At 36.2% G+C, this 26,559-nt stretch overlaps 1 protein-coding gene across 16 annotated transcripts in view; it reads right to left on the bottom strand.

The window, feature by feature from the left end:
• The window catches only part of PPFIA1 (PTPRF interacting protein alpha 1), a 72,154-nt gene that overhangs the window by 29,645 nt on the left and 15,950 nt on the right, over window positions 1-26,559 (bottom strand). For all 16 annotated transcript variants that reach the window (XM_040608073.1, XM_040608080.1, XM_040608086.1 and 13 more), the window contains 10 exons: window positions 9,596-9,697; window positions 8,756-8,920; window positions 7,807-7,881; window positions 7,212-7,313; window positions 6,724-6,945; window positions 5,804-5,950; window positions 4,712-4,846; window positions 3,529-3,612; window positions 2,810-2,941; window positions 384-446 (listed from right to left, as the gene is read on the bottom strand). In XM_040608073.1, the coding sequence (XP_040464007.1) occupies window positions 384-446; window positions 2,810-2,941; window positions 3,529-3,612; window positions 4,712-4,846; window positions 5,804-5,950; window positions 6,724-6,945; window positions 7,212-7,313; window positions 7,807-7,881; window positions 8,756-8,920; window positions 9,596-9,697 (1,227 nt within the window). The remainder of the gene's footprint in view (window positions 1-383; window positions 447-2,809; window positions 2,942-3,528; window positions 3,613-4,711; window positions 4,847-5,803; window positions 5,951-6,723; window positions 6,946-7,211; window positions 7,314-7,806; window positions 7,882-8,755; window positions 8,921-9,595; window positions 9,698-26,559) is intronic.

Here is a 26,559-nt window from a genome sequence, read left to right as displayed (position 1 = left end):
TATGAAAAAACTTAGGGGAAAATGCCCAACATTAAAAGCAGTTCTCTTTTCTTTTTACTGTTCAAAGTCATACATACAACAGTATAAAAATTCTATGCCATCTTCAAACTTTGGCAAACTGTTAGTATATCCAGCCACTTTACGTATTTAGAAATGTGTTAAGTCTTTGACTAAAAAGCTATGTATTACCTATAAAATCATCATAAAAATGAGGCAACACAATACCATAACATAAGCAATAACAGCTCCCTACTTTTAAACACTCCAGGTAATGTTAAGTGTTACGGGGAAATTCAAATCCCCCGTAAACAGGGGGATACTAAAAATAGGTAGCAATGCAGCAATTATTTTCCAATATAGTATTTCAGAAATGTGTATTATACCTTTTCATGCTGAAGTTCATCTATTTGTTTTTTTGCATTTTCTATTTCTCGAAGAAGCGAGTTCTAAAATAAAATACATCACAAATTATGTTACTTATAAAAACTTTCAACTCTTAAACCGTAACCAAGATGAGTATCCAAAGATGCAGCTTAAGTTACAGATACTTTATTGCTCACATCATTTCACTTTGATTGTAGTTGAGGGTTTATCCTTTCAGGTGTACAGCCCTCTAAATAATAGATTTAATAATAGCACAAGTGCCATAAAAATTTAATATCAATACCAGCCTTTTAAAGCTCCGTTTGAGAAAACTAGTTTAGAAAATAAAAAAAAGGAATAATTAGACAGCTGAAATAATTCAAAGTAATTCATGGAGTGGTTACTAAAGCATTCCTGGCTGTTACCATTAGGTTTTTGTTTTATTTTCACTTGCCTGACCTACAACATTATTACACAGGAATTCCTTGGAAGTACTCTACCTCCAGAACTACAACACTCACCGACTTAAAAGCCTTCGTTAACAACAGAACTGTTGTCTTTATAGTTATACCACGACTTCTAAGCAACTCCAGTAAACATAAATGCTACTGACTACTACAAACTCTACTCAAAGCAGTTCCCAAATTCTGACTCAGAATCACCTCAGAATTAACAAACATTTGAGAGCTACAACAATCAAAACCAATTTCAACTGTTGCATTTGACTGTAGTATGTGATACCGAGAAAAAAAAAAAAAAAAAATAAAGAAAAAAAAAAAAAAAAAAGAGATTCTCCCTTTAATAGGAAACTTATAACTGGGTCACTTTCTTTTCCTTTTCCACCATTGCCAGAAAGTTTTGCTAAGCACATTTCCTTGAGGTAAGTAATACCATTATTACACATTTAAGATGCAAGTAAAACTTCGTATGTGACAAATTATTCTGAGAAAAAAGCCCAAGTGATCAGAAGAAAGCTTTAAAATTTTACCTGAATGTTTCTTCCCAACTTATCATAAAAGAATGAGCTGGAAGCCGCAGCAAGAATACTTTACTAGAAGCTGTTACTCACAGTGAAAGACAACTAGATTTTCCTCATTATTCATAACGTAGTTAAGAGTTTGGAAGGCAAAGGGGAGTTAGGGTAAACCCTAAGACATGCCCCCCAACATTAAAGCATTTTAAAAATAAAACTCAAAAATCAAACCACAACCAGCTGTTTATCAGAAACTGAATTTATAAAGAATGTTAGAGCAACCTTGTTGATGTCATAACAAGGCTCATAAGAATTTCAGAAGTATTAGGAAGCAGTTGATGTTAACTAAAAAACACAAGACAAAGTTTGCAGCCTTAGATGCCAGCTGATAAGCACCTTCATCAATTAACTCAAAGGACAAGAAACAGTGGGACCCACATTTGTGCTACAATACTCAATTCCTCACAGCTCCGAGCACAAAAGCAGGGAAAGAAGTAACTAAATCTTTGTAATGATCTGAGGGGAGCACAGTCCTGGAATTCTGGAAAGACATGTTAGATACCTGACTGATGGTTGAGGGATGAGGACTGAGTTGACATGAATGCAAGAGAAAGTAAACGCTTATTAAAACACTGAACATATCGCTACATACTGCAACTGAAGCATTTTATTGCCATGACTAAAACAAAAGCCACTCAGCTTTTATTGAAACATTTCCCCAGAAGATCGCTTCATCCTCCAGTAAAAGAAACAAAGTATTTTTTTTAATCCAAGACAAAGCAATTAAAGTCAGCAACAAGCAAAGTGCTACTTTAAAAGACACTGCTTTGTTCCATGCATAATAAGGGACTCAATTTAAAGGCATGCATGGAAGAAAAATCCATAAGGACCTAGATCCAAAAGCAGAAGGGAAAGAAACTGAAGTACATCGTATAGTTAGAAGATGAACTGAATACAGGGAAAGCTTCGAGATGTGCACTGACAACAGAAGGAACTGCCCATTTATATTCATATAACCCACCTCAAAATTATCTACCTAGGAAGAAAACGCAAGACTATTTCAACTGGCAAGAATCTCCCAATGACAGGGTAACAGACAAAAACAGTGGGAAATAAACTGAACTGAAAAGAGTCAACATTTAGTCCTAATTCTTTAGTCTTCCTGTATTACACTGGATGAACCTATTTATGCAGTCCACACCAGTCAAATAGGAAAGGATAAAGCTTCTTAAAAGATGCCTTCTCAACACTGTAGTACAATACCCAGAGACAGCCTCCAAAAAAAACCCCCCACCATATGAATTTTAAGAATATATTTTCAAAATCCGCACTAGAAAATAGCCTTATCACCAACTACTTATTAATAAGGATATATTATTTATTTAATGAAGTTACAGACACATTGCAAAATACACAAATCACTACAGAACGTGAACATCTAATTAATGTATATGCTGGAATGTGACTTGTTACCTTGTCTTCCAAGGCAGCCATCCTTTCCTTGAGATGAAGCTGGAGCCTTTCATTAGATTCAGACAGAAGCTTATCAACGGTTTCTGACAAACGCTTATTATGTTCTTCATTCATCTTCTCTCTCTGTCTAGCCTAAGATACATAAAAGCTACTGAAATAACTTAAAATTTACTGTCTATAACAATTTCCACATTGTAAAGCCAGTAAGCTTTCTTTAATTCAAAAGTATTTTGTTCAACAGAAATATTTTTCCAAAAAAATCAGGAATATTGCATGTACCTCCATGACTCTGTGAGGAAGTATAAGGGACGATTAAGATTTTAGTATCTGTTTCAAGATCAGAAGCTTGAAAATCTAAGCTTATGCTTCAAAAACCAGCAGATTTCAGAACTAATTCCATTATTTATAACCCAGGAATCAATTTTTCCATAGTCATTTAATTCAGCAACTTTTTGATCTGTCTTATTAGAAAGAATGACTAGCAATTAGGTATTTCCAAACACATTTTCAAACTCCCACTGGAGATCTTCAGCTTTTTCTTGATATCTAAGGTTAGCCATAATACAGTGGCTCAAATCTCCTAACTATCAGTCAGCCTAAACTCTGGATTTATTTTAGAGATGAGAAATAAAAAGAGCTTTGTTGAGGGACAGGCAGCCATTAAGGGAATTAGATTCTTTCTTTCAGGTTTATATCTTTGTCAAAAATATGCACAGTACCCTTTGCAGTTCTTGATTCTTTTCTTCTAGCTGTGCTTCCATCTGTCTCAGTCGTTCCTCTATATTGCCATGCCTCTCCTCAGCCTGTCAATTTGAAAACAAAATTAGCATTTGTTGTTTTTAAAAAAAGTTTCAAAAGCATAGAAATACTGAAGCACAATAATTTATCTGACATGCTTTGCGCAACTGCCATTTATGGTAATATACAATGCAGAACAGACGCCTTTCTGTTACTGAAAGAACCTAGTAAGAGCTCATATGGTAAGTAACAAAATGATGAAGCCTCTCACCCCTAAGTACCATGAATCAACTACTATTTGCAAATGAGCTTGCAACAACAGTTCATTCATGTCCCCAATAATTAAAAAAAAAAAAAAAAAAGTAAAAACTAAATGCATTTTCAGCTTTTCCTCACTAGCCTAGACGATATGACCCTTTGTTAGTAATCATGACAAAGCAGAAAGCAGCAAGCAGAAACAAGGACTAATATACAAATTCTACCTTCCTAAGCTTGGTGGTAAGTTCCAATACTTTAGCATCTTTAGCAGCAGAGCTCCCAGGAGACAAAAGGTCAGACTACAGAGTCAGTTAGGGACAGGAAAGATAACAGGGAAAGAATTGAAACTAAGACTTTAAAAGAAAACACACACATATACTTGAAAAAGGCTCATTTGTAGTTACTACATATAATTCTTCAGACTTCATTATTCCATTTGTAGCCTTCTAAAAGTCTTAATGACTACTGTTACTTCTCTCTCCCCACATTCCTCACTTGGTTTAACAGTGGAAGAAATATGGATTTCCCCTTCAGAAACAGTTCCTGCTTTAAAAGACTTTATGCCTATTATTGAATGAATTTTAATAACAAGCAATAAAATAATAATTCGGAAACACACTTTCCTAATGCAACAGAGTTAACAGAAAACCTGCTCAAGATCCAAAGAGCAAAATTGGAGGGGGGGGGGGGTATAAAAATAAAAAGGTAAACCAGAGTGTGTTCAGCGAGATGAATGGAAAGCACAGAAAAGGGAAGAAACGTATTCTGAACTAGTCGGGGGGGGGGGGGGGGTGGGGGGGGTGGGGGGGAAGAAACACAATGTAGCAAAATCAACACTAAGAACAGATTTTGTGTGGCAGGACACCAACAGAGAAGAGTCTTGAGGACGCTGCCCAACTGACTCACCTTTGAAAGTGCTGCAACTCTCTGTGCCAGCTCAGCTTCCACCTCTGGCAAAGTTTCAGCTTTCCTCAAAGTCTGCTGCAGCTTTTGCTCAGCTAGTTCCAGTCGTTCTTGCAATTGCCTATTCTTATCTTCACTCTACACAGGATTATGATCAGCAAATGTTTAGTGTTAAAATGGTAATTAATTTTCAACAAAAAGAAAGGTAAGCATACAGATTACTGCCTCTACTAGACCAATGGAGAACAAACTGTTCAAAACTGGTTTCGCAACCAAAGATGGGGCATCCTTCTTTTCATTACATGAGAAAACTTTTTTCTGTATGATTTTTTTTCTGCAATTCTGTGCATTCTGAAAGCAACTGCATCACCAAATAAACAGTTACAGTGCAGGAAGCAGCACAGAACCAGTGAATTTTCTATGTCAAGGCTGTGCTAAGACTTTGAGTTATATCATAGGAAAAATTCCTTCATATTTTAAATAATACCATGCATACTACTGCAAAATTTACTTTCATTTAAAGTGTGTACAACTTTTTACGAATTATACTAAAAGGGACTTCTTTTGTTGACTAAGAGTTGCTTGCCTGTAGTTAGAAACTGATTGGCTGAACAACCATTTCTGGTTTACAGAGTTGGGCGACTTCACGTCAATACATGCCGAATTTCCTCCTGCAGTAAGGCAACATTTACTTCTATTACAGGCTATAAAAATCACTACACACTACACAGATTTTAAAACTGGTTTAGCTCAGAATGAGTAATTCTCACACATGAAGCTAAAGATGCTTGGATACACATATACTAACTTTAAAATCCACAATTAGTAGGAACAGCAGCCCTGGCTACACCATGATCAAGTGCACTAAAATTCTCAGAACCATTTCCCCTCCTCAGTAAACAGTCTCCATCTTCATTTCCAGGGTACAACTCTGCACAGTGCACTCCTCCAGTTACTGAAAAACAATTGCTAGCAACAGCACATCACAGGCAGTATTTATTTTCCTAAAAGCAAAGAGCTTTAGTACAGTACAAACACTATTTCCATTAGTTTTAGGCTGAGCAAAATGTACTTCATCTTATTTCAGATTACAACCTGTCGATGCATGGAGTCTTTAGTGGCAATTTCATTTTCAAGTTTATCATTGAGGTCATGCACAGATGTAGCTTCACGTTGTGCAGCGAGGTAGCGTTTCTCAAGAGTTGTAATTCTCTCTTCCATGTCTTCCTTTTGGGCCATAGTCTATGCAAGACAAGACAGAATTTAGAATATAAGGGATACTTATATAGTGATCAAACTGGGGGGAAAAGACCCACAAACCAAAACTAGTAACAAAAAACCAGATATACTTATTTCATTCAGTAAAAAATTAAGTAAAAAGAATAGTCTCACTCCAGCTTACAAGTTCAATTACTTTTTCTGGGTTTTTTTCAACAGTGAATCTTTAAAAGACTGGTCTTTACTATACTACTGCAACTTCCCTTTTCAATGGCACACAAACAGCAAATCTGTACTTCCTGGGGACGATCTGAGAGAGTTTTTCGATTTAACTAAGCTCCCTTTCTATTTAATAAGGATGCAGTACACTGCGGTACAAAGGACCTTAGAGATTAGTGATTGATCAGTAACAGGAACTGTCAATCATATCACTGAAATTAAAGTGATTCCTCAACCATGTACATCTTTAAAATTTCATTATGTTTAAATTTTTTATAAGCTTAACATTTATGACAGGATCAAGCATATTTTCAAGAAAATGTTAGTTTGCAATGCTAAATCTCTAATATAGACATGAAGTATCTAGTTAATCATAGATTTATTCTGAAGACAAATTCTCTTAAGCAACTGGTCTTTTAAACAAAAAATAGCTCCCTCACGCCCTGAACAATTTTATTCTCACCTATCAAATCAAAGACATGAAAAAGCATGAAGGTGTAACTAAGCACCAATGACACTGAAATTTTCTAAAACAGCTGTGTTTCCAACTACCCAAATTTTGACAGTTTATTCCTCACCTCTCGTACATCTCTCTGTAACTTTGTATTCATTTCTTCAGATTTTATTAAGTCTTTTCTAGCTGTGTCAAGGTCTTCTTCCAGCTCTGTTACTCTACTAGACAAAGCAGTAAGACGTTCTTTCATTTGTGTCTGCTCTTTGTTTTGCTTATCTATGATGTCTTGGAGCTCAATCACTTTAGCAAGGTTTTCATCGTGGCACAAAGAACCATCAGAAGATCGCTATTAAGGAGGCCGGGGAGAAAAAAAAAAAAAAAAAAGCATTAGCACGTTACACAGAAATTTGAAAACCAAACTGTTACTTACCTGTAAATACCCTTCCCCTGATACAATTTTATTATTGGATAGAGTGAAAAGATTGAAGTTATGGTAATTGAGACTTTTTAAATTAGATCATCACTCAAAATTTTTATTACAGTTTAAAATTAAAATTTTATAGTTAACGATTAAAAATCAGACTTAGCTAAAGAAAGTAAATAGCTGTGCACCTTCCCATTTGTAGTTGGTGTATTTTCTTGTTCATGATTTATATCCAGCATCCCATCTGGAAGCATTTTCTTCTGATTATTTTGCTCTTTCAGAATCATCAACTGTAAGAAAAGAGAAGTTTACATACATATGTTTCAAGTCAATTCCCTTCTCAGTAATAACTTAAAGAACAGCTGCAAAAGCAAAGCAGCAAAACAATTACTGATTCTACTGCAAGATATGTATTAATAAAATATGGCACAGGTACTCAAAAACTTAGGCCCCTGCAACCCAAAAACTCTTACTTTAAAGCCATAGGAACTCTTTTTGTTGGGGATTTTTGTTGGGTTTTGGAGGTGTAGAGGGGATGGGGGGGCAGGGGGGATGTTTTGGGTTGGGTTTTTTTGTTGTGTTGTGCTCTATGTCATCCCCCCACACACCCCTTCCCAGGTCTTTCAAAGTGACTAAGTCAAAAATTAGTTATCCCATTTGGCAAAATAACAAAAACAAGTAGTGAAAATGAACATTAATAACTGCATAAATTAATGTGTACAAATATTGACTAAAACACCCACAATGCATACATGAAGACTTCTTTTTTTAAAAGAAACCTACCTCTTTATGTGTAGTACCTAGTTCTTCTTCCAATAAGCTACATCTTTCAAGTGCTACTCGTAACCTCTCCCTTACCTGAAAGGGTAAGTTCAAATAAATTGAAATCATTCAAATTAAAAAAAAAATCAATTTCATTTATTGCCACGCTGCCATGCCCTTTCAGATAAAAAAATGGCACTATTTCCACTTACACTTAGACACCTGCTTAATCTTGAGTCAGTACTAATTACACCATATCCTATGAAAAACCTCCTAGAGAAACAACGCATACCTTAAAATCTAGGTTTTCCTTTTTTGTCATATGCAAATCATACCTCAACATGACCTGAACAATTTAGTCAAGAATTAAACATATCCAGAATTTGCTTATCCTTTTGTAAGGCACAGAGTGTGTGCACTTTTGATTATTTACAAACACGGAAGGAGACAGAATTCTACTTAAAATAATTTGCCAGACTTTTTATACAAGGGTCACAAAAGTTCGGCAAACTATGACCTGGCAGCAAAATTCACAGTAAGCTTTACGACTTGCATATCCTGCCACCAACATCAGGCGCAACTAAAGGGTGGAGATCCTTTAATTCAAATTTTATCAGTGTAAGCACATGCCTCCTGCTCTCTCTAGTCCAGTATTACATAATCAAAAGGCTAAATCCTGATATTATACAGGTAAGCAAATGCATGCATTTCTATAACAAACATATTGCCCCTGAACCATGCTTAGTTTACATTAACATAGTTAATGAAGTACTAGAATAAGCTACAGCACCTTGCTTTAATGCAACATATTAATTTAGGAGAGCAGTTACTGATGCGGTTACAGCAAAGCCACTATCTTAATACAGAGGAAATTCAGAGACTCCTACAACTTCATTATGAACAACTGCACAGTCCTCACAACAGAAAGAGGGGGCAGGATGAGAAGATGCTTGCTAGCATATTTCATTACCTTTTCATCAAGGGCTTTATGGTGCTCAAATAAAGATTTTAGTGCTTTGAGAACTTCTACTTCACTAGAAACTCCTGCTGGAGACTGAGCTTGTCTCTTCACAACAGTCATTCTGAGAGATCGCTCGTGCCTGGAGACAAGACACTCCAAATGTTCCAGTAATAGCTAAAACAAAAAAAAGGAACAATGTTTATTCCTGTTCTGCACAGTCGCAGAAAACTTTGCCTCCTAAAACATCAGGTTTTGAGTTCTAAAGTTCAAATTCAAGAGCCAGAGTACTGCATCAACCATAAGGACCCATTTTAACATTTCACCTGTGTTAGAAGTTGTATTGGAGCTAATGCATTTCCTACCTCTCTTCTTTCTGTCTAGTTTTTAAATGAGGTTTCTACTTAACCAGATCTTTTCAGTTCCACCAGCCTGAGGAACTGCGTGCTTGTCAGAAGGCTACACATAGGAAATGCTCTAAATCAGAGAGCAACTGTTCTGCTGGCAGCAGCATAACCTGCTGAAACAAATCACTACAGCTTGCCCATTTATTCCTCTGATCTTGGGTGTTGTATGATTACAAAACTTTAACAACAAGAAAGCTGAATGACAGATAGCTGTGCAGTCTTACAAGCTTTTCCTGATTTTGCACAGCAGTATTTGGAGCTGTGCATAAGCTTCCAAACTATCTTAATCAACACACATTTGCACTTCCACAGGGATTCATGTGCAAATACCGGGGGGGGGGGGGGGGGGGAATACTTCTAGCTTTTTAAACTCAACATTCAATGTTTTCCTCCATGTAGCTGGATGCTTTAACAATAGTAATCTTAGAGAAGACAAGGAACTAACCCTGGTATTATTTCTTTCTGCTTTCAGTTCAGCGATTTCTTCTTCCCTTTCAAGGAGCTGTTCCCTGCATACATTTAACTCTTTTGTAAGCGCTGCAAATTCCTGAAATAAATCAGACAGAAATATAAGCACATCAAATATCAGGATACAATGAGAGTGGATTCAGACGAACAACTGACATGATTTCTTGGAAGTATTCATTTCAGATGTCTAAAGCCAATGAAGCCGTATAGTCATGCTAAGCAGGTTTAGGTTCAAACACTTAAACATGTTACACTGTCAACTGTAAAGTAAAGATGTTTGACCAGTACTTTTGAAAACTTCTTTGTCTGAGTTGAGTTTTCCCTGGTAAGTAAAGGGAAAAAACTATTTGCAATGCACTTCTGTTTCATAAAGTTGTTGGTTGGTTGGGGTTTTTTTGTTGTTTTGTTCTGATTTTTTTAATTACTGCTGAGGGAGACAAGAAAAAACAAGAGTGCTATGCAGAGTAAAATACAGAAACCAGAAAACATGATAAATTTCAAGTCAGTATTTAATTGTGAGAGACAATGCATAACCTTGGCATCTACCAGAATACACTGGTTACTTCCTTATATAAATAGGGCATTCTTGAAGCTACACCTAAAATCTCAGAAAATGGAACTGAAACAGCCCTTTCCCTATAGTCCTGCTAGAAAACTCAAAGGATTAGAATCGGAATTTTCCAAAAGCCAATCCCTTGGACTCAAAGGCCTCAGAAGGCGTTCCCTACAAATTCAATAAAGCTTTCAACAAACAAAACTCATCCTAAGTGAAACAGTACATAGAGTGAAAAGTCATCAGGGAACAGGAATTAAGCTAACTCCCATCAGTTACTGCATGTTTATTACTACTGTGAATGTTGAGACTAGTCAGCATTAAACTCAAAAATGTAGAAATATATTCTTTGTCAGGGAGATACGCTTCACGGAGATCAGGGAGATATCTGAAAGAACCACTACATCCTAAACAATTTCCACTCTCTATCAACAGCCTCACTAAACATGCTCAACATAAAAGGCATTTAAACATTCTATCAACTCAGTGAGCATACTATACACCATATTTATAAGCAGTGAGCACAACCTTATCTACCTACTTATGCTGGCAAAATTTAAGTTGTAGTCTGAACCACATTAGAAATTATTATTAACAGTAAGTGTGAATGTGAACAAGTTCATGCTTTAGAAGGGGGCTTTGTAGGAAACTGAAAAATCCCTTGTGTCATCAATACAGTAACAGGATGTGAAAAAAAATACACATCTACCACTCCAACGGCTGGTGAACACTTCAGAAGCAGTTGTATACTAAAACATTGAAATGCTAGTAAATTAGTCTTTTCTATTGTCTAAACGAAGGAAAACTAATAAACAAGAGTCATGTCTAATAAACAGTAGATTAGTAAAGCTGAACTGGTGATGATCAAGACAAGATGAGCAAGACAAATGGCCAGCTGAGAACAACATAATACTGAGGAGACACACTGCACAAATGCTGCTTCCCTAAATTTTCCAAATTCTGCAAGATACACTGCTTAACAGACAGTAGCTGCGCATCAAGCAAAAGCTCAAGACGGAGCTGTTTTGCAGTAAAATTCAAAGTAACAAATAAAAAATGCTTAAAAAAAAAAAGGATGCATCAACTAATTATACTAGCATGTCTACAAATTCTAACATGCAGCCAAAATCAGCACAGTCAAGACTATCTGCAAAATTCCAAGATTAATTTGGTAAACTTTATTCTAAAACATACATGGGATTTAAAAGACAAAAATTTATGTTGCACAACATGTACCTACAGTGAACTCCTTTGGAATTACAAATGTATTAGGCTTTTAAAAGTTGTTATGAAAAAGACAGTAATACCACCATCAAAGATTCAAGATCCATCTCCATAACCCCTCTTCCTAAATAAAAATCTGCTCTTTAGAAAAGAGATTCTGTACAGTCCCCCTAGTTAATCAGCAAATTATTGAAAAAAAAAGTCTTAATTTCTTTTCCAATTGCTAAAACAACAAAAAAATTATCAGATTTCTTTAACATACTTAAATATGCTCATGCAAATATTTCACCGCAGTATTTCATTCACATCCTTAAAAAACCCTGACCTGTTACTTTCAAGTAAAAATCCCTGGAAACACACTTATTAAAACAATCTGGTCTGTAAATATAGCTACTGGAACTTTGAAACACACAAAAACTCCACAAGGTTTATGAATGCCAAGTAAATCAAGAAAGGAAAAACCTACTTCAACCTTCCCAGCAGCTGATGGAAAAATTGGCTCTGCTATGAGCTCTCCCTGCAGAGCTCTCCTTTGTGTCTGAACTTTTCCTGTACCTTCAACATCCCACCCGTGGGAGCTTCCAAGACTCCCAGGCAATTGACAGCACAGAACTCTTTTGCTCCAATACGAGCTTAGGTGAAGCAGAATGTGGTCGCAAAGCTGCAGCTCTTCACAGGCTGTCCCAACTTATCTTTGTGTATTAGATAACATTAGATAATTATGTACTACTGAAACTACTACAAGTACTAATAGACTCAAAGTATTCACAAAAGAGCATAATATGACTTTATTTTCTTAGTGGGTTTTTGCCCTTTTCAAATTAATAATAATTTGAAAAAGCCTCAGAACACCAAAACCAAGTTTTGTAAGCATCAACATTACAAAATTCTCCAAAGGACATCAGATTGACATGGAAAGGTCTATATTTTTCCAGTCCTTTTCAAGTTTTGAGAACAGGAAGAAAGCAGTAAGGACTACCAGACCCTGTTTCAACACCCTTTCTCAACTTAAAACTGCTGTGTAGCATTAATATACATTTCTTATCTGTATGAGCTTCATCTTCTGAAAAGCAGCTGCTTATCTGAAAGGAAGTCTCTTCAAATTATTACATTACACAGCTCTATACCACTGCATATTTCTGTGCTAATATAAATTGTAGCAAATACATCATGATTTTTACATGAACCATCACACTGTCAGATGACCCAAAAAGAACAATGCACACAGGAATTTGTATTTCTGCTCCATAAACAGACTAACGTATTTTTGGCATTCCCCAATACCTTCATGGCTGTTTGTTTTGACAAAATACAGTTGCTTTGAGTCCCATAAACTGCCTAATAAAAACACTTGAATGGCCTTAGTTTCAGTTGACACTGCCAAAAGACATGTCCTTTCTAGTTTTAATACTTACCTTCAACAGCAGACAGTTTGTGATTACCTCAAGCAGTTCAAAAGGAGAAAAACTACCTGCAACTTTATCATCTCAAAAAAGTCTGAGTTGCCTCATAATTTCTTTCTTGGCATTAGATGAACGTACAGAAAGAAAGGAAAAATAAAAATTCTGAGAAACTTTTCTACTTATCTATAAAGCTGTATTACTTGTCTGTAAGTAAGGAGAAGATTAGAGAACATCAGAATGATGTTCTGCTCTGCTTCTGGTTGCCATCAAAATAATAAATACCCACACTGAGGACTCGCAAGAACAGTACTCAGAATAATCACTTTAGAGCATTTACAAGAAGCAGTCTGAGCATGCCAAATATACTAGGAAAATAGCCTCTGTTGATTAGACCATACCGACAAACACCCCATGCTCTGTACTAAACCAAAATGTTTACTGAAGAAAGTCACTTTCTGAACCAACTGAATCACTGCAAATGTGACGCTTGCTGCCAGAAATAAGTACTCTCAATGAAAAGCTAAATTGAGCAAGTTTGTTGTTCAGTAATACATTTTCAGCAGGGGGCGAGGGTGTCTGTCCACAAAGTCCATGATTTTTTAAAGCAATCTTGTTTCTTCTACATCAACCTTCAGAACTGACCCTCAACCTTCAGTATTTTAGAGGCCACAACATAAACACCCTTCCAAAAGTTGGAAGAAGTGGTGTCTACCTGTCAAACCCATACATTTCTAATGTCTGAGCTGACAGCCGTTTCGTTACCCATGAGATCTTGGTCCAGGAACATTACAGCTTTCAGGGAACACGCTCTCTTCATGTTTATTACAAGCATAATTTATAGGTACCATAGAGAGTAGTACATCACAAACCAACATACACTACGTGACAGGAAAGACAGTAAACAGGGGGGCGGGGGGAGTGGAGAAGAGGTAATCCCTGAAAGTCTATTAACATAAGCTGTGTATTAGGGATGCTCTACAGACAAAGAACGCTTAAGTTTGCTTGGAACTTGCTCAAGCAAAAAAAAAAAAAAAATAATAAATATTCAACAATAAAATGCAACATCACTCTTCAATGCATAAGGAATCATGGATTACAGGCAACAACATGACCAAAAGCTTATTTAAAGGACAAAAAGATATAAAAATGAAACATACATTAAATTAATCAAAGAAAGTATTATTAAATACTACTGAAGTATCTTCTGGCAATACAAGGATGAAGATGCAACTGTTGCCTCTTTAGGAACACCCCTGCCAGAAATACATGAGTGGAATTTATCCATTTAATTTCCAAATAATATTTTGTTTTACTGTTAACATTCTCTTCTCTAGCCTGCATATCAAACAATCCACTCAAAAATCTGAAAAGCTGCAGAAAGCATGAGAAGATCAACTGGGGAAAGTGCAGGCCATCTGGTACAAGAAACCAATGGAATCCAAGATAAGTTTCTATTAAGTTATTTACACTATATACAAACCAAAGTTATTCCAAATGACGCATGCATTAAAATGACAAATAGACAGTCTTAAACAAGACAATCAATGAAAACCTAAATAACTAACCTTAACAGGGTATTTCATAGCCACTTCATTCTAAACCTAAGGGACTTGTAGGAAGCACACAGTGACCAATACCCCCAAGGTACTTGGAAGTTCTAGCAAGCAAATTTTTGTATCTATTAATTCACACCAGTTTTGGTGTTTGGGTTTTTGGGGGGTTTGGTTGTTTGTGGTTTTTTTTTAAGTTAAGTCAGAACTATGAAGTAGTTCTACGATATTAGAGCTAGGACTGAAAATAATTGACATGTTTTAATAATCAAATCCAGCCTTCCAAGAAAACAGTTACACATACTTTAACAACAACAAATCCAGAAGAAACAACAGCCAAATACAAACCATGCTCTGCCAGTTCCATGTAATAAATCAGACTGCTTTCAATTCAACCTTTCCATATCTCTGGCATATGCTAATGGGAAAGAGAAAAATCAGCCTAGCACATGTGAAACAAAAGAAAAAAAACTGCTTTTCACCTAGTGAAATTAATTTCCAGTAAGTATCAAGCAGCCTGGATTTTCTAACCTGGAAACTTAAAATTTATTTCAAGCATTAAGATAGTCAGTTCTATGAAATATGTTCCTCTTTTGTTCTCATAACCCCCAACAACTTAAAAGGGAATGTAAGAAAATACTTAAATATTAAAATATGGTTATGTCAAACTCTTGCATTTCAGAGCATTGCATTTTTTTTTTCATGCTCAAAGTAGCTGTTTTTCCAACTAGAGCTAACTACTTGCCAGAGTGGGAATACACTGTAGCTCACAATATAATTAATGTATCAACCTCCTTTCCTATTTCTCCTTATGCCTAAGCTGTTTTATAACTGAAAAGACCACTACCAAAACACAAGTGCAGACTTCTTTACTATTAAAAGAGGTATTTTAAAACATTTAATACCACCTTTGGTCAACTCCCAGAAGTTTATATTTTCTTTGACTTAAAAAACATACTTCCTTTTTCTTCTCTCTAGCAAAAACTGTAACACTGCATGAAAACACCAAAGTGAATATTGCTGCCAGCTGACAGTCAGTGACTAATAGTAAACCTGAATTTCTTCTTATCATTCTAGCCCTCTCTTTTTAGTATGATATTGCTCAAGCTTACCTCTTAGACTGATCTATCTAGGCTTCATCATTAACACTGCTCAATCCCCTAAACAAGCAATTTTTAAAGTGTTTACAGTTGCACACTATTGCTCTGGAATGAAAACTCTGTTTCCAGGCCACTTCGAAGCTCAAAGTAGAATCAACTGCCTATCATTTGACAAGCAATGAGCAAATGAACCCTTAACTCACAGCCAGCAGGTACCACACATATATGCCCAAGAGCAAAATGGAAAACCTTAGAGTAAGGACCAAGTCTCGATGGTAATAAATAAGTTTCCAGTTACCATCCTGAGTGAGCTGCTTAAATTTATGTGCAAGGTTCACTGAGCTTGAACCACAAAGCAGTAAGTCCAGACTTCATTGGGAGGAGCTTTCAGGAAGCGCTGTATGTTGAAGTGCAGGAAAACATATATGAAAGGGCAGTATTTGGCAGCTTTGCAAGAGAAATGCAGAAGCAACAGGAAAAGGGAGTCAGAAACATATCAGTTCTATGTTCAACCCTCCTTCCCTCATCTAACGCATTTCTGACAGACGTGTCCATTTTGCAGAGCTGGGGGATGTAAAAGTACTGGAACCCAAAAATGGCTGGACCCAGCTTCTCACTCCTTGAAGGATCAGTTTTCCTTTCACCACATTAATCAATACCCAAACTTTATACACACTACAGAAGAGTTTGGAAAGTGAGCCTCTAAACCCTAGTACACAGAGCAAAGCATAGGTCAGAGAGGTGAACAAGAGCCATGTACACACAAATCATTAACCACAGCCTGTATAAACCACTCAGACTAGCAAAATCATTACTGCCTATACTCTTGCATTTAATTTTCTCTAAACCCAGCAAAACAGTGCTGTTATGTATACAGCACTAAGGGCAAAGTCTCATGCAAAAATGTATCTTTGTGCATCACTGAAGAGCCAACCGTCACTGATTATATACTTTGCATATATGTACTTTGCAAGGTACACATGCCAGCCTCCAGCTCCACCATTAACCAGACCTACATACAACACAGTGAATACAACAGTCATATATGCAAACAAATGATATCTACAAGACTGTTTGCTGGTTATGGGTTGCAAGTCAAAACTAAGCCACAGCTGCATCCTACAACTTCTTTGCAGGTCTCTGGAATTAAGGAAAGAGAACATGAAGTTGGTTAAACAAATCACAAAATTTCATCCAGTTGCTCCTCTCTCAGTCTAACAACTTGCAACTTGCTAAACATCTTCCTGTAGGGCAACTAGCCCTGCAAACAGTGAAACATTAAGAATTTTTCCAGGTAGTTTTGTTAATCTTTTCATCAGCCTTAACAAATCACTGCCAGTATTCACTTGTTCAAGATATGTTAGATCACAGAGGCTTTATTTTCAGTTACCTCAGAGTGGACACAACCATTTTTACCATAGCCTTTTAACTACTTTTAAAGCTACAGATGTGTATCAAAGATTACATATCAAACCAGTAAACAATGATACCAAAGTAGTTACTTTTTCCCCAAAGGCTTTCTCTAAATACTCAATTGAGGGGCAGAACCCAGCGGCTTAACAGAATGCACAGAGGATTAACAAGAAATGAACAAACTGAACACTAAAACTAGAAACATTAGTTTCTATTTTTAAGCTATTCTCTTCTCCTGTCTTTGTAAGATACTTTCAAAATGTTGTCCCTACTCAGGCAACATTGTGAATCTTCTGAGTAAGAAGTCCCAAAGTAGAACCATTATAACAGCTCTAAGGCAACAGCTGCCCAGCAGCCAGCATAGGACATAGAGAAGCTGCAAGAAGCTTCTCGCCTGTTCATATGCAATGTGGCAGAAAACCTTCTTCCATCACAAGGCTACAATCTTTTCATTGTGGTGGTTACACAAAGATTTCCACCTTAGCCACTGTTGAAGGCACATGCATATGTCTCCTGAAAGGGTAGATATGGCATAGAAGTATTCAAAACCATACCAAGGTTTGTTTAACTTGGTAAAACGTACAAGATCAGCTACAATACATATGGGAAACCTTTAGTCATCATTGACAAACAGGCTTTTCAACTTGGGATGCGCCTGGCTACTTTGCACAGAACTGTAACTGTTGAGACTGGTCAATAACAGAGGAATCCTTTCCAACACTGTACCAGTCCAAGTACCAACGTTCTAGAAAAATAGTTTACCTTAACACCGAAGTAAGTTTACAACACTTGGGGAACATTAGAAAAACAAATGCCTCTCAGTTACACTCCGAATCTGTGAATTCTAAAGGTTTCACAATATGAATTACCACATTCCTGCACCCCTAGCCTAGTCCATTTTGATTAGTAACTAATACAGTAAGTAGCAGCACAACTTCTTAGTTGTAGCTTTAGGCATCTCCATTTTTGGAGTCCAAGTCAGTGAAGAAACCTACCCACACCCATACCCACTATGGCAAAAGGAGAACACAGTTGTACTTAATTAAAGAGGAAGAATCTTGCGTTACCAGTTTGGCAAGGTATGGGACAAAACCAGTCTCCATCTTTAATAGGACACTATAGAGATTTCATTGAGTTTTTCCTCTCCACATAATGGTGGTCAAGATTTCCTGGGATCCCATACAGGATTTCACAACATACAACGCTCTTCAAAAATGCCAAATGGTAAAACAGCTGCAAGGTACACTGAGAAAATTGTAACCAGTTCAGTAGTCTTCCTGGGACGCTCCCCCCACCCCCACCCCCCCTTCATTACAGAAGCTAAGCAGCTGCTACAAAAGCTATAGGAAGATTTTTTAAGTTATAAACATCGAACTGTCAGTTTCCTTCAACAAGAAAAAAAAAGTATTTTTCTGTCTATCAATTCTAAATACACTGCACTCAAAAAATAGCAAGCACAATTCTGGCCCAGCTGACAATATTAAATTCCTATGACTTCTATGAATTAATCTGCAATCCAATGTATTTAAAAAATGAATCCTCACATGACTACTTCAGTATTTTTTAGAAACAGACCCAGAACAAGATCCATCATGCATGATTATTTCAGCGACAAGATACTTCTGCTTGCAAAAACTCTTAAGCAGCAGTTGAGGCACTGCCCTGCCCTATTCTAATCATTCATCTTGGCCTCTAGTTGTCAGGTTTAGTTCTGTGGCTAGTAGTTGTAAAGTATGTTTTTCACACTGTGTTAAAAGGGAATGCTGTGGAGTATCTGAATAAGGCTGGCCAAGCCACCCTCATTAAACAAGCATCAACATGTATTTCCCCCTCAGTGCCTTTTTTTTTTTTTTTTTTTTGCATCAAGTGATGAACACTTCAGTCTTATAACTTCAAACTTGTTTAAGCAAGTAATACTCAATGAGGACAGATACATGTCTTCAACAGGAAATTCAACTTACAGGCTCTTTACATTTTATTTTTCTATTTCTTTGTGCACTGCCACCCCAGTTTACATGCTAAGTGAAATTCAGAATAAATGCAACTAGACCATTCCATAGAAAAGTTGCTCAATTTTTACAAATAAAGGCAACTCTAAAGTCTATACAAAAAGTATGGTCTCACAGCTTACAACAGAGAAGCCTGGTATTTAAACATAGAAAAACTTAACTCAGTAACACAGATTAAGTGTCAAAAGAGTTGTTTTATGGGCTCTTTTAAGGCCTTGTTAATGTTCAAAGTAGTTTTTTGTCTGCCACAAAAGATATCTGTTAATCAACAGTTCCAAACCTAATAACTACCTGAATCCCAAAAACATCAGAGAACAAAACTGAAAGGCGGGGGGGGGGGTGGGGGGGGGTGGGGGGGGTGGGGCACAGGGAAGAGAAAAAAAAGGGATGAGGACAGTCTGTAAGATGCTGTAACCAGTAACGAATGCTGAAGTGAAAAGTGGAGTGGTGAGGAACCTCCTCTGCAGAGAGGAAGCTCATATTCCACACTGGGCTACAATCAAGGGAAAGATAATGCATCAGGGGAACCCTGCAGCCTCCTACTGACAGAAAAGGCATGCTTGGCCCATTTCTCCTCTACTGCCTTCCAGGACTTAATGTTTTATAACCATTGCACAAAATACAAAAGAGTGTTATGCGGTCTCTAGAAGACTACAGTTCCAACAGGGGATCAGAGTTACACCAATGTAATTATCAGCATAAATAAGTTTACAGGAGGGGAAAAGGGACAGCTTCTTTCCTGTACAGACAAGTAGTGAGGGCTAAAATCCTAAAAACCTTTTTCATTTCCACTTTACATGAAGTACATTCCAGATTTCTTAAAACAAAGGCTTAGCTTTTGGAAGATAATGTTGTTGAACCACACCCTCAAAAGACATTCTGAAAACTCAAGCTGCATGTTCTGAATGAAATAAATTACTAGATGCACCTGCCTCGTGTTCTTCAACATAAAGTGAAAAGAATGTTACGACTTTCCAAGCCTTTTCCCAATGAACTACCAAAAAGGTGATAATACTGCATGAAAAACGTATTACTCAGGAATAAAAAATAAAATAAAATAAAAAAACTGTGGTATCCTAAGGCATGCCTGAAATTATCTAAACCAAACTTTTAGTCAGTCACCCAAAGGTAATACAGCAGAGCTTTGAAGAGATATTCTGAAGTTAAAATTTTACCTAAGACACACATAAACATGTAAAAACTCCAGCCAAATTCACCCGTACATCCAAGACTGTTCTTCACACATGCTCTGCTGTTCCAACATTGGCCTCAGGTGTACCAGTCATCCTTCACACCCATAATTGGATTTATCTGAAGAACTTCCAGTACTACAGGTAACCCTATGAGCACCAGAATCCCAGTTAAATTTTTAAATGTCCTTTGATTTGGGTCAAAATTTTTTTATTCCCAGGTTTCCAAATTAGAACACAAAAGCTAGCCCACATATTAAATCCTAGTAGAAACAAAAGATTCAAGTGTGAGGTGTCAGTCAGGGCTTTAAATACAATACATAACAGAACCTTGAAGAACATAAATTTACACAGAGTTTGGGTTCCCCTGGGAACAAATAATCCACAAGTCTTACTCAAGTACAGACTACAGTGAAAAGCACAACTAAAATCAGAATTTAGGTCCAGTATTATTCATTCAGCAAGGTTAACTGAGACACATGAAGATCAGCACGTTACAGAGCACTACTTCAGCTAGCAGATTTCTCCTTTATGGATAGCAGTACAAAGAAAAGGAGTTTTGACTATGACATTCCATTGGCAAAAGTATATATTGCTAAATTATTTTAGTGACAGGCTCACACAACATTTGGAAATCCACAACTCAAACCCACAAATCCACAATTTAAACCCCACTAGACAGAAGTCCTCCTTTCAAATAACTACAGCAGAATGCCCCTTTCCCAAAATGTTTTTTTACAATTTATAGTGAGAAAACTTTCCTATCAAGCTTTCTGCAAAGCACACAATAAAACAAACAACTAATTCCACTTTTGAATATCTTTCTCCCTTAGCTTGTTTCATGATAGTGCCTGAAAATTCAGAATAAAACAATAAAATTGGTCACCATTTACCAAGATAACCACAGATCCAGCACCATTAAAATAACAATAATTTATGATCTTCTTTATTGCATGAGCCCTTTCCACATTAAAGAAAGTTTTTGCTTTTACACCAAGGATTTGGCCAGCCAAAATTCCTTTTCAAGTAATTCAAAATAAATACCACTTCTCATTACAGGAAATTGTCAATGTTGAGAAGACAATGATTAGTGAAGTTCACCACCTGCAAGTTAGTTTCTTTACATGAACATTCAGTTACACCTTTCAACTATACATCCAGCCAGTCTATCCTTTGTATAGGTCAACACAAAAATTCTTTGTTTAGACTGCACATCTTAAGGTGGCTTTGTTTAGTTTTAGTTTGTTTAACTATATAAGTTATTCAGCTACCTAAGCTTACATGGTTAATATACTGTGTGCTGTTCTGTGAAGGGGGGGAGTGGTAGTGGTGGTAGAAATCTCACTTCTTTCGACAGTAAAAGAGAGTTTATTAACCCATGGTCTACATTCTTTACTCATTTTACTAGATAATCTTACACTGCAATTCTTGTAAAAGGTAAATAAAAATTTTAAAAGTGTTTCCCTACACATAATTTAAACTGAACAGAACCCAAATTCTATTTATATGGGAGGTAGGATTAACAAAAAGCAAGCACTGTGCTTCAGAATATTTCTAGACAATTAGATGTGAAACAGAATTACATACCAAACCCTATTATGTACTAGCAGTAGGAGAAAGGCACAATACAGCATGGCTCAGAGCACACCCAAATAGAGACTACTGTTCTGTGGGGTGGGGAGGGATTAAAAAAAATTAAGTTAGAAAGATATCAAAGGCTGCCCATTTTCCTATCACAACAAATAGAAAATACTTCCTTATTTTCCAGGTGGAAGTTCTTTTTTCTCCTCAACAAAACTAGAAGGACGCGCATACCAAATTTTTCAAGCTTTTTTCCACATGGCCCTTGAAACAAGTGATGCTCTTGTCCTGAAGATACCTGATTATGCCTAATACTGGTAGTCTAAGGATCTTTTCATTAAGGAATCTTGGAGTACTTCATAGAAGTTCTAAAACAAAATACTATTTCTAAGCATTTATGTTTCTGAAAGCATAGCCATAAAACAGATGAACTACAGGAACAGATATGTTGACTGTCTTATTCATATGTACCCATCAAAAGTCATGCTATATTTCAGATGCAACCAAAATTATATTCCTGTTAGGATTTTCACTATCATTCTCAAAAACCGTATCCTGAGTAATGTGAACATAAACACAAGAGCAAAGTTCAAGGCTAGCCACTGTGGAATAGCAGAAGAAGATTAGCCAACAAAGCTTCTCTGTTAAAAACGTTACAGCTCTAGCCACTGTAGGAACAGGCCACGGAGCCTTGCCACACCAATCAAGGAGCAGATTTTCAGTGAGCTTACATGAAACCCAAGGTAAAGTCTGAAACAGATAAAGGTCATATGCAACAAAAAAAGGTTAACCAACTATTCACGTCAATTTATAGAGAACTTAAAGGAAAACAACACAACAGAACACAACTGCATTAACTTTAACAAGTATTGTACTCACAGCACTCCTCCAATTCTGAATACACGAACCAGGAGAGTAATCTCCCCAAGTAACCTACAGCTATGTATTCAGCTCACTACACAACTACCTGGAGTTTACAAAAATGCAGAAACAGTATTTCCCAATGCTCCTGTGAAAAAGTCACCTTGAATAAAAGAACTCGCTCCACTCAACAGCAAAATAATAATCCTCCTTTCAGCCTGGAGAATGTGAAAACATTTTTCTTGGCAAGAATTGCCACACTTTTCCCCATTTACACTTGGAGAATCCACAGTGGGGTTTAAAAAAAAAATCCACGTAGAAAGTTACAAACACCCAGATTACCTGACATACACAATTCAAGTTTATCCCTTCTCAGTATTTGTAGCTTGAGATCCATATGCGCAAGAGATTACACTAAGTATTTTCTAATATATGTCAACAGCTACCAGTCAGCCTTACAGACTTAAAGTGACTTAAGCTGTCTACATTGCTAGAAGCAGCTCACATGAAGACCTCTATCATATAAAAGCAAAATTAAGTTAAAGTGTGAAGTATATTAATTGAGTTCTGGTATATAGTATTAACTTCGGAACAGCAAAACCTGAAATTACGAATAGACAGCTAAAATGTTCTCTGCAAAGATGCAAGTTTTCCGACATTTTAAACTACTTGCTTATATCAAAACTCAAACAAATGCATACTCTTAATTCTAAGATCAAATCCTACAGTTAGTAAAACCAATATCCACCTCTCCTAAACAAATACTGGAAAGGAGAAACCAAAGTCACAAGCCAGCGGACATTAAAACACTAAGAACTTGTAAGGGGGTATGGAGAATTTTATTTTTAAATTCTTATTTGTCTTTAAAAAAAATGCAAGCTGTTTTTTTTTTTAAACATCTAGATAGAAATTGCAACTTTGTAGCCACACTGAATCTTTAAGTCTTGCTAATAAACCTTTTATAAGTAGGTTTTAGTTATACTCTTAAGAAGAATAGAGAAAAAACAGAAGAGCTTGCAGACAAAGAATTCTCAGAATACCAAAATAAACACTACCTGTTGTACAAGAGGCTACAGGCAAATTAGCAATGAGTATATATGTGAAGATCACCTGGTTCTAAATATACCATATATTTTTAAAACAACTTGTTTTTACTATAGCTCTTTTAACTCAAGCTTATATACAGCCTGCTTGTTAGATTGCAAGTTAGACTATAGTACACCAAACATTAATAAACCCATTATCAGACATTTGGTACATTGTGCCAGAACAGTAGGAAAAAATAATCACTAGCTCATCTTTCAGTGCTACATCCACTCACTAAAACCAAACAAAAGGCATTTCTGTGTAGTCATCAAAACATTCTTCCTACAAATAAACTAAGAAAAATAAAAACAATAGGTTTAGACTTCATAAAACCTTTTTATTAAAGGGATTGATAGGACATCATAACAGCAGTAAGTTCATCCTCAAATACAAGAAAACTTAAAACTAATTCTGAATTTTATCTATCTAGAACATCTATTTATAATCAAGGTAACCTAAATGAAAAGCACAGTATAAACAGCAAGTTGCTACCAACAGGCAAGCAGATGTCTGCTGGGTAAGGGCAGGATGTTTTAATAAACAAACTCACCAAAACATATTTAAGTAAAAAACTCAGAAGTCAGACAAATGCTAGAGACTTGGTCCTCAATATACTCCACTATATTATTTAGGTGCAGCTACTCCTCTTTTGGCCTGATCATAGAGCATACTTTCAGAAAACTTCGTATTCTGAAGGTTTAGGACAAAAGTTGTCTGTTTCTGTGCCTTGCAAAGAAAGAAATGTTAGGGACATTGAGGTTCATTGAAACAGTCAATGAAGAATTCTGAGCTCCTATCTCCATCTGACTTAAACTAGCATAGATAAAGACAAATCTATCCAGTAATTTACTAACAGTAACAGCCAAGTAAGATTTAGCAACTGAAACTCAACACAGACAAAACTAAAATTATAGCTGTCTAAAATGCAACAGAAAGTCACATTCATCTTTGCTGTCAGAATGGGATGAAAGCGGTGGAAGATGTCTGCTCTGACACACATTTGCACATCTGAAATCCTTCTCAATCTCTATCGTTTCTAGACACAGGGCGCTCTGGTGAGACTAATTTTTATCTAGAAGTCAGTTCCACATCTTGCTACAGTAGGAAGTATCAGCTATGTCACCTCAAGGCTGAACAGTTGTGAATACTGTAAATGGAGCTGCACTTAAAATGCTAAGGAAATTTCAGCTGCTGTGAAGTTTGGCAAGCCCTTTTACTTAATGTACTTTCTGCAACTGTGTCCTTCATATTATGTACAATTCAAAACCTCATTTCTAAACCTATGACATCCTGTAGTATTTAAAACTTGTCTGGAGGAAATCCAAATAACATCATTATTAAAACAGCAACTAAATCCTGTTGTTCATCATTATAAAACAATGCCAGGGCAGTCTTCAGACCAAGTGTTCAGCTGTTTCTTATATCCAAGCCATCGAACAGTATTTCTGAGATTGTCCAGGAAGATCTTTCTACGGAGACATACCTGAACTTAATTGAATACAAATATAAACAGACACACGCTACTTTGAAGTGTGTAGCAGTGATAAAATATTTACTATAGATAGAAAGCAACTAAAGGTGGCCTCACTTTAAGACATGATGGGCAACCCAGTAAAGCTGAAGCCAAACCAAAATTACAGACAGCTTTTTTTTCCACATTTTAACTCCATATTAAAGTGCTCTTTATTTACACACAGACACACACAGCCTCTGAAGATTCTCATCTGCCCCTACATATACATTGCTGAATACTGAAGCTGGAACATGACCATCACAAACACAGAAAAAACTTCTAACTTATTTTACTTACCTTGCACAGAAATGAAAATAAAGTATGATAAATTTAAGACCAAAAGATCAGAAGCCCAAGATTATGATGGATCTTAATAAGAGTGTTGCTGTATTACAGAAGCACAATATTTTTACATTAGCTTATAAAATTCTTAACATACATATTAAAATTGTCATCCTGGTAAAAGTTGCTGTGAATTCATCAACTGCGCTTTCATTTGTGCTAGGTACCAGAGTCTCTGTATATTAAACTCTAGTCTTGTCCACATAAAATAAGCATCTTGTTGCCATTTACAGGAACATCTAAATGAAAGTCTAACAGTAAAATTAACCCTAGCATTCATCATCTTAATAGCAGGAACTGGGAGTCACTTGGACCTCATCTACCCTAAGTTCAAAATTTAATGTTTAAATGCAGTAGATCCTGTATGTTTCACAGATTAACTTACACATTTTAAGCACACAAATTCTGAATTTTTTAGAATACGCTCTAGAAGGCACATAAAGAGCATAATTAAATCCATTAAGACCATAATTAAATCATAACTGAATGTATTTACATTAAAAATAAAAGTACTCTAAGTTCTCAAAGCAAAAAAATGCTATTTCATTTTTTCTGTAAAAAATTCTAGGAAGAATAAAGTTAATTTTACATTCTAGCAAAGCAATTTGATTTCTTGAGTTCATCTTCCAAGGTCAAAGTACAGTTTGACTAGGGTAAGTTGTAATAGATGGTAACTCCCAGAAAACAAGAAGCATTGCCAAGAATCCGATCATTTTATCAAGACAAGGTTGACGTATTTCATTTCCAGCTGTTCATACTAAAAACAAGTTGCCAGTTTTACTCTGTAAATGTAACAAATAAAGCATATCTATATAAGATTAAAATGCTCTTCTGTCATCTCTTAAGACATCCGCAACAAAAGTCGTCTTAATCAAAATAGCTGCTTCAGGTTTACGTGAACTAGAACTGATGCCTTTAAATTACTAGCTGACCAGCAGCCCACAAGTACACTAGAAAAGTCTGCTTCACTGACACTTCAGAAAACATGCATCACTGCTGCAGAATAAATTGCATTTACTTTTATAATCTACAAGACGTGCAAATACACAAGTACCAATCTGCCATTTTGTAACTATATACAAACCACTATAAGCCTCTTCCTTATACACAGAAACT

The sequence above is a fragment of the Falco naumanni genome, chromosome 10, assembly GCF_017639655.2.
Source record: "Falco naumanni isolate bFalNau1 chromosome 10, bFalNau1.pat, whole genome shotgun sequence".
Classification (NCBI taxonomy): Eukaryota; Metazoa; Chordata; class Aves; order Falconiformes; family Falconidae; genus Falco; species Falco naumanni.
Note: the sequence above shows the minus strand (reverse complement) of the source record. Positions and strands in the feature narration are given on the sequence as shown.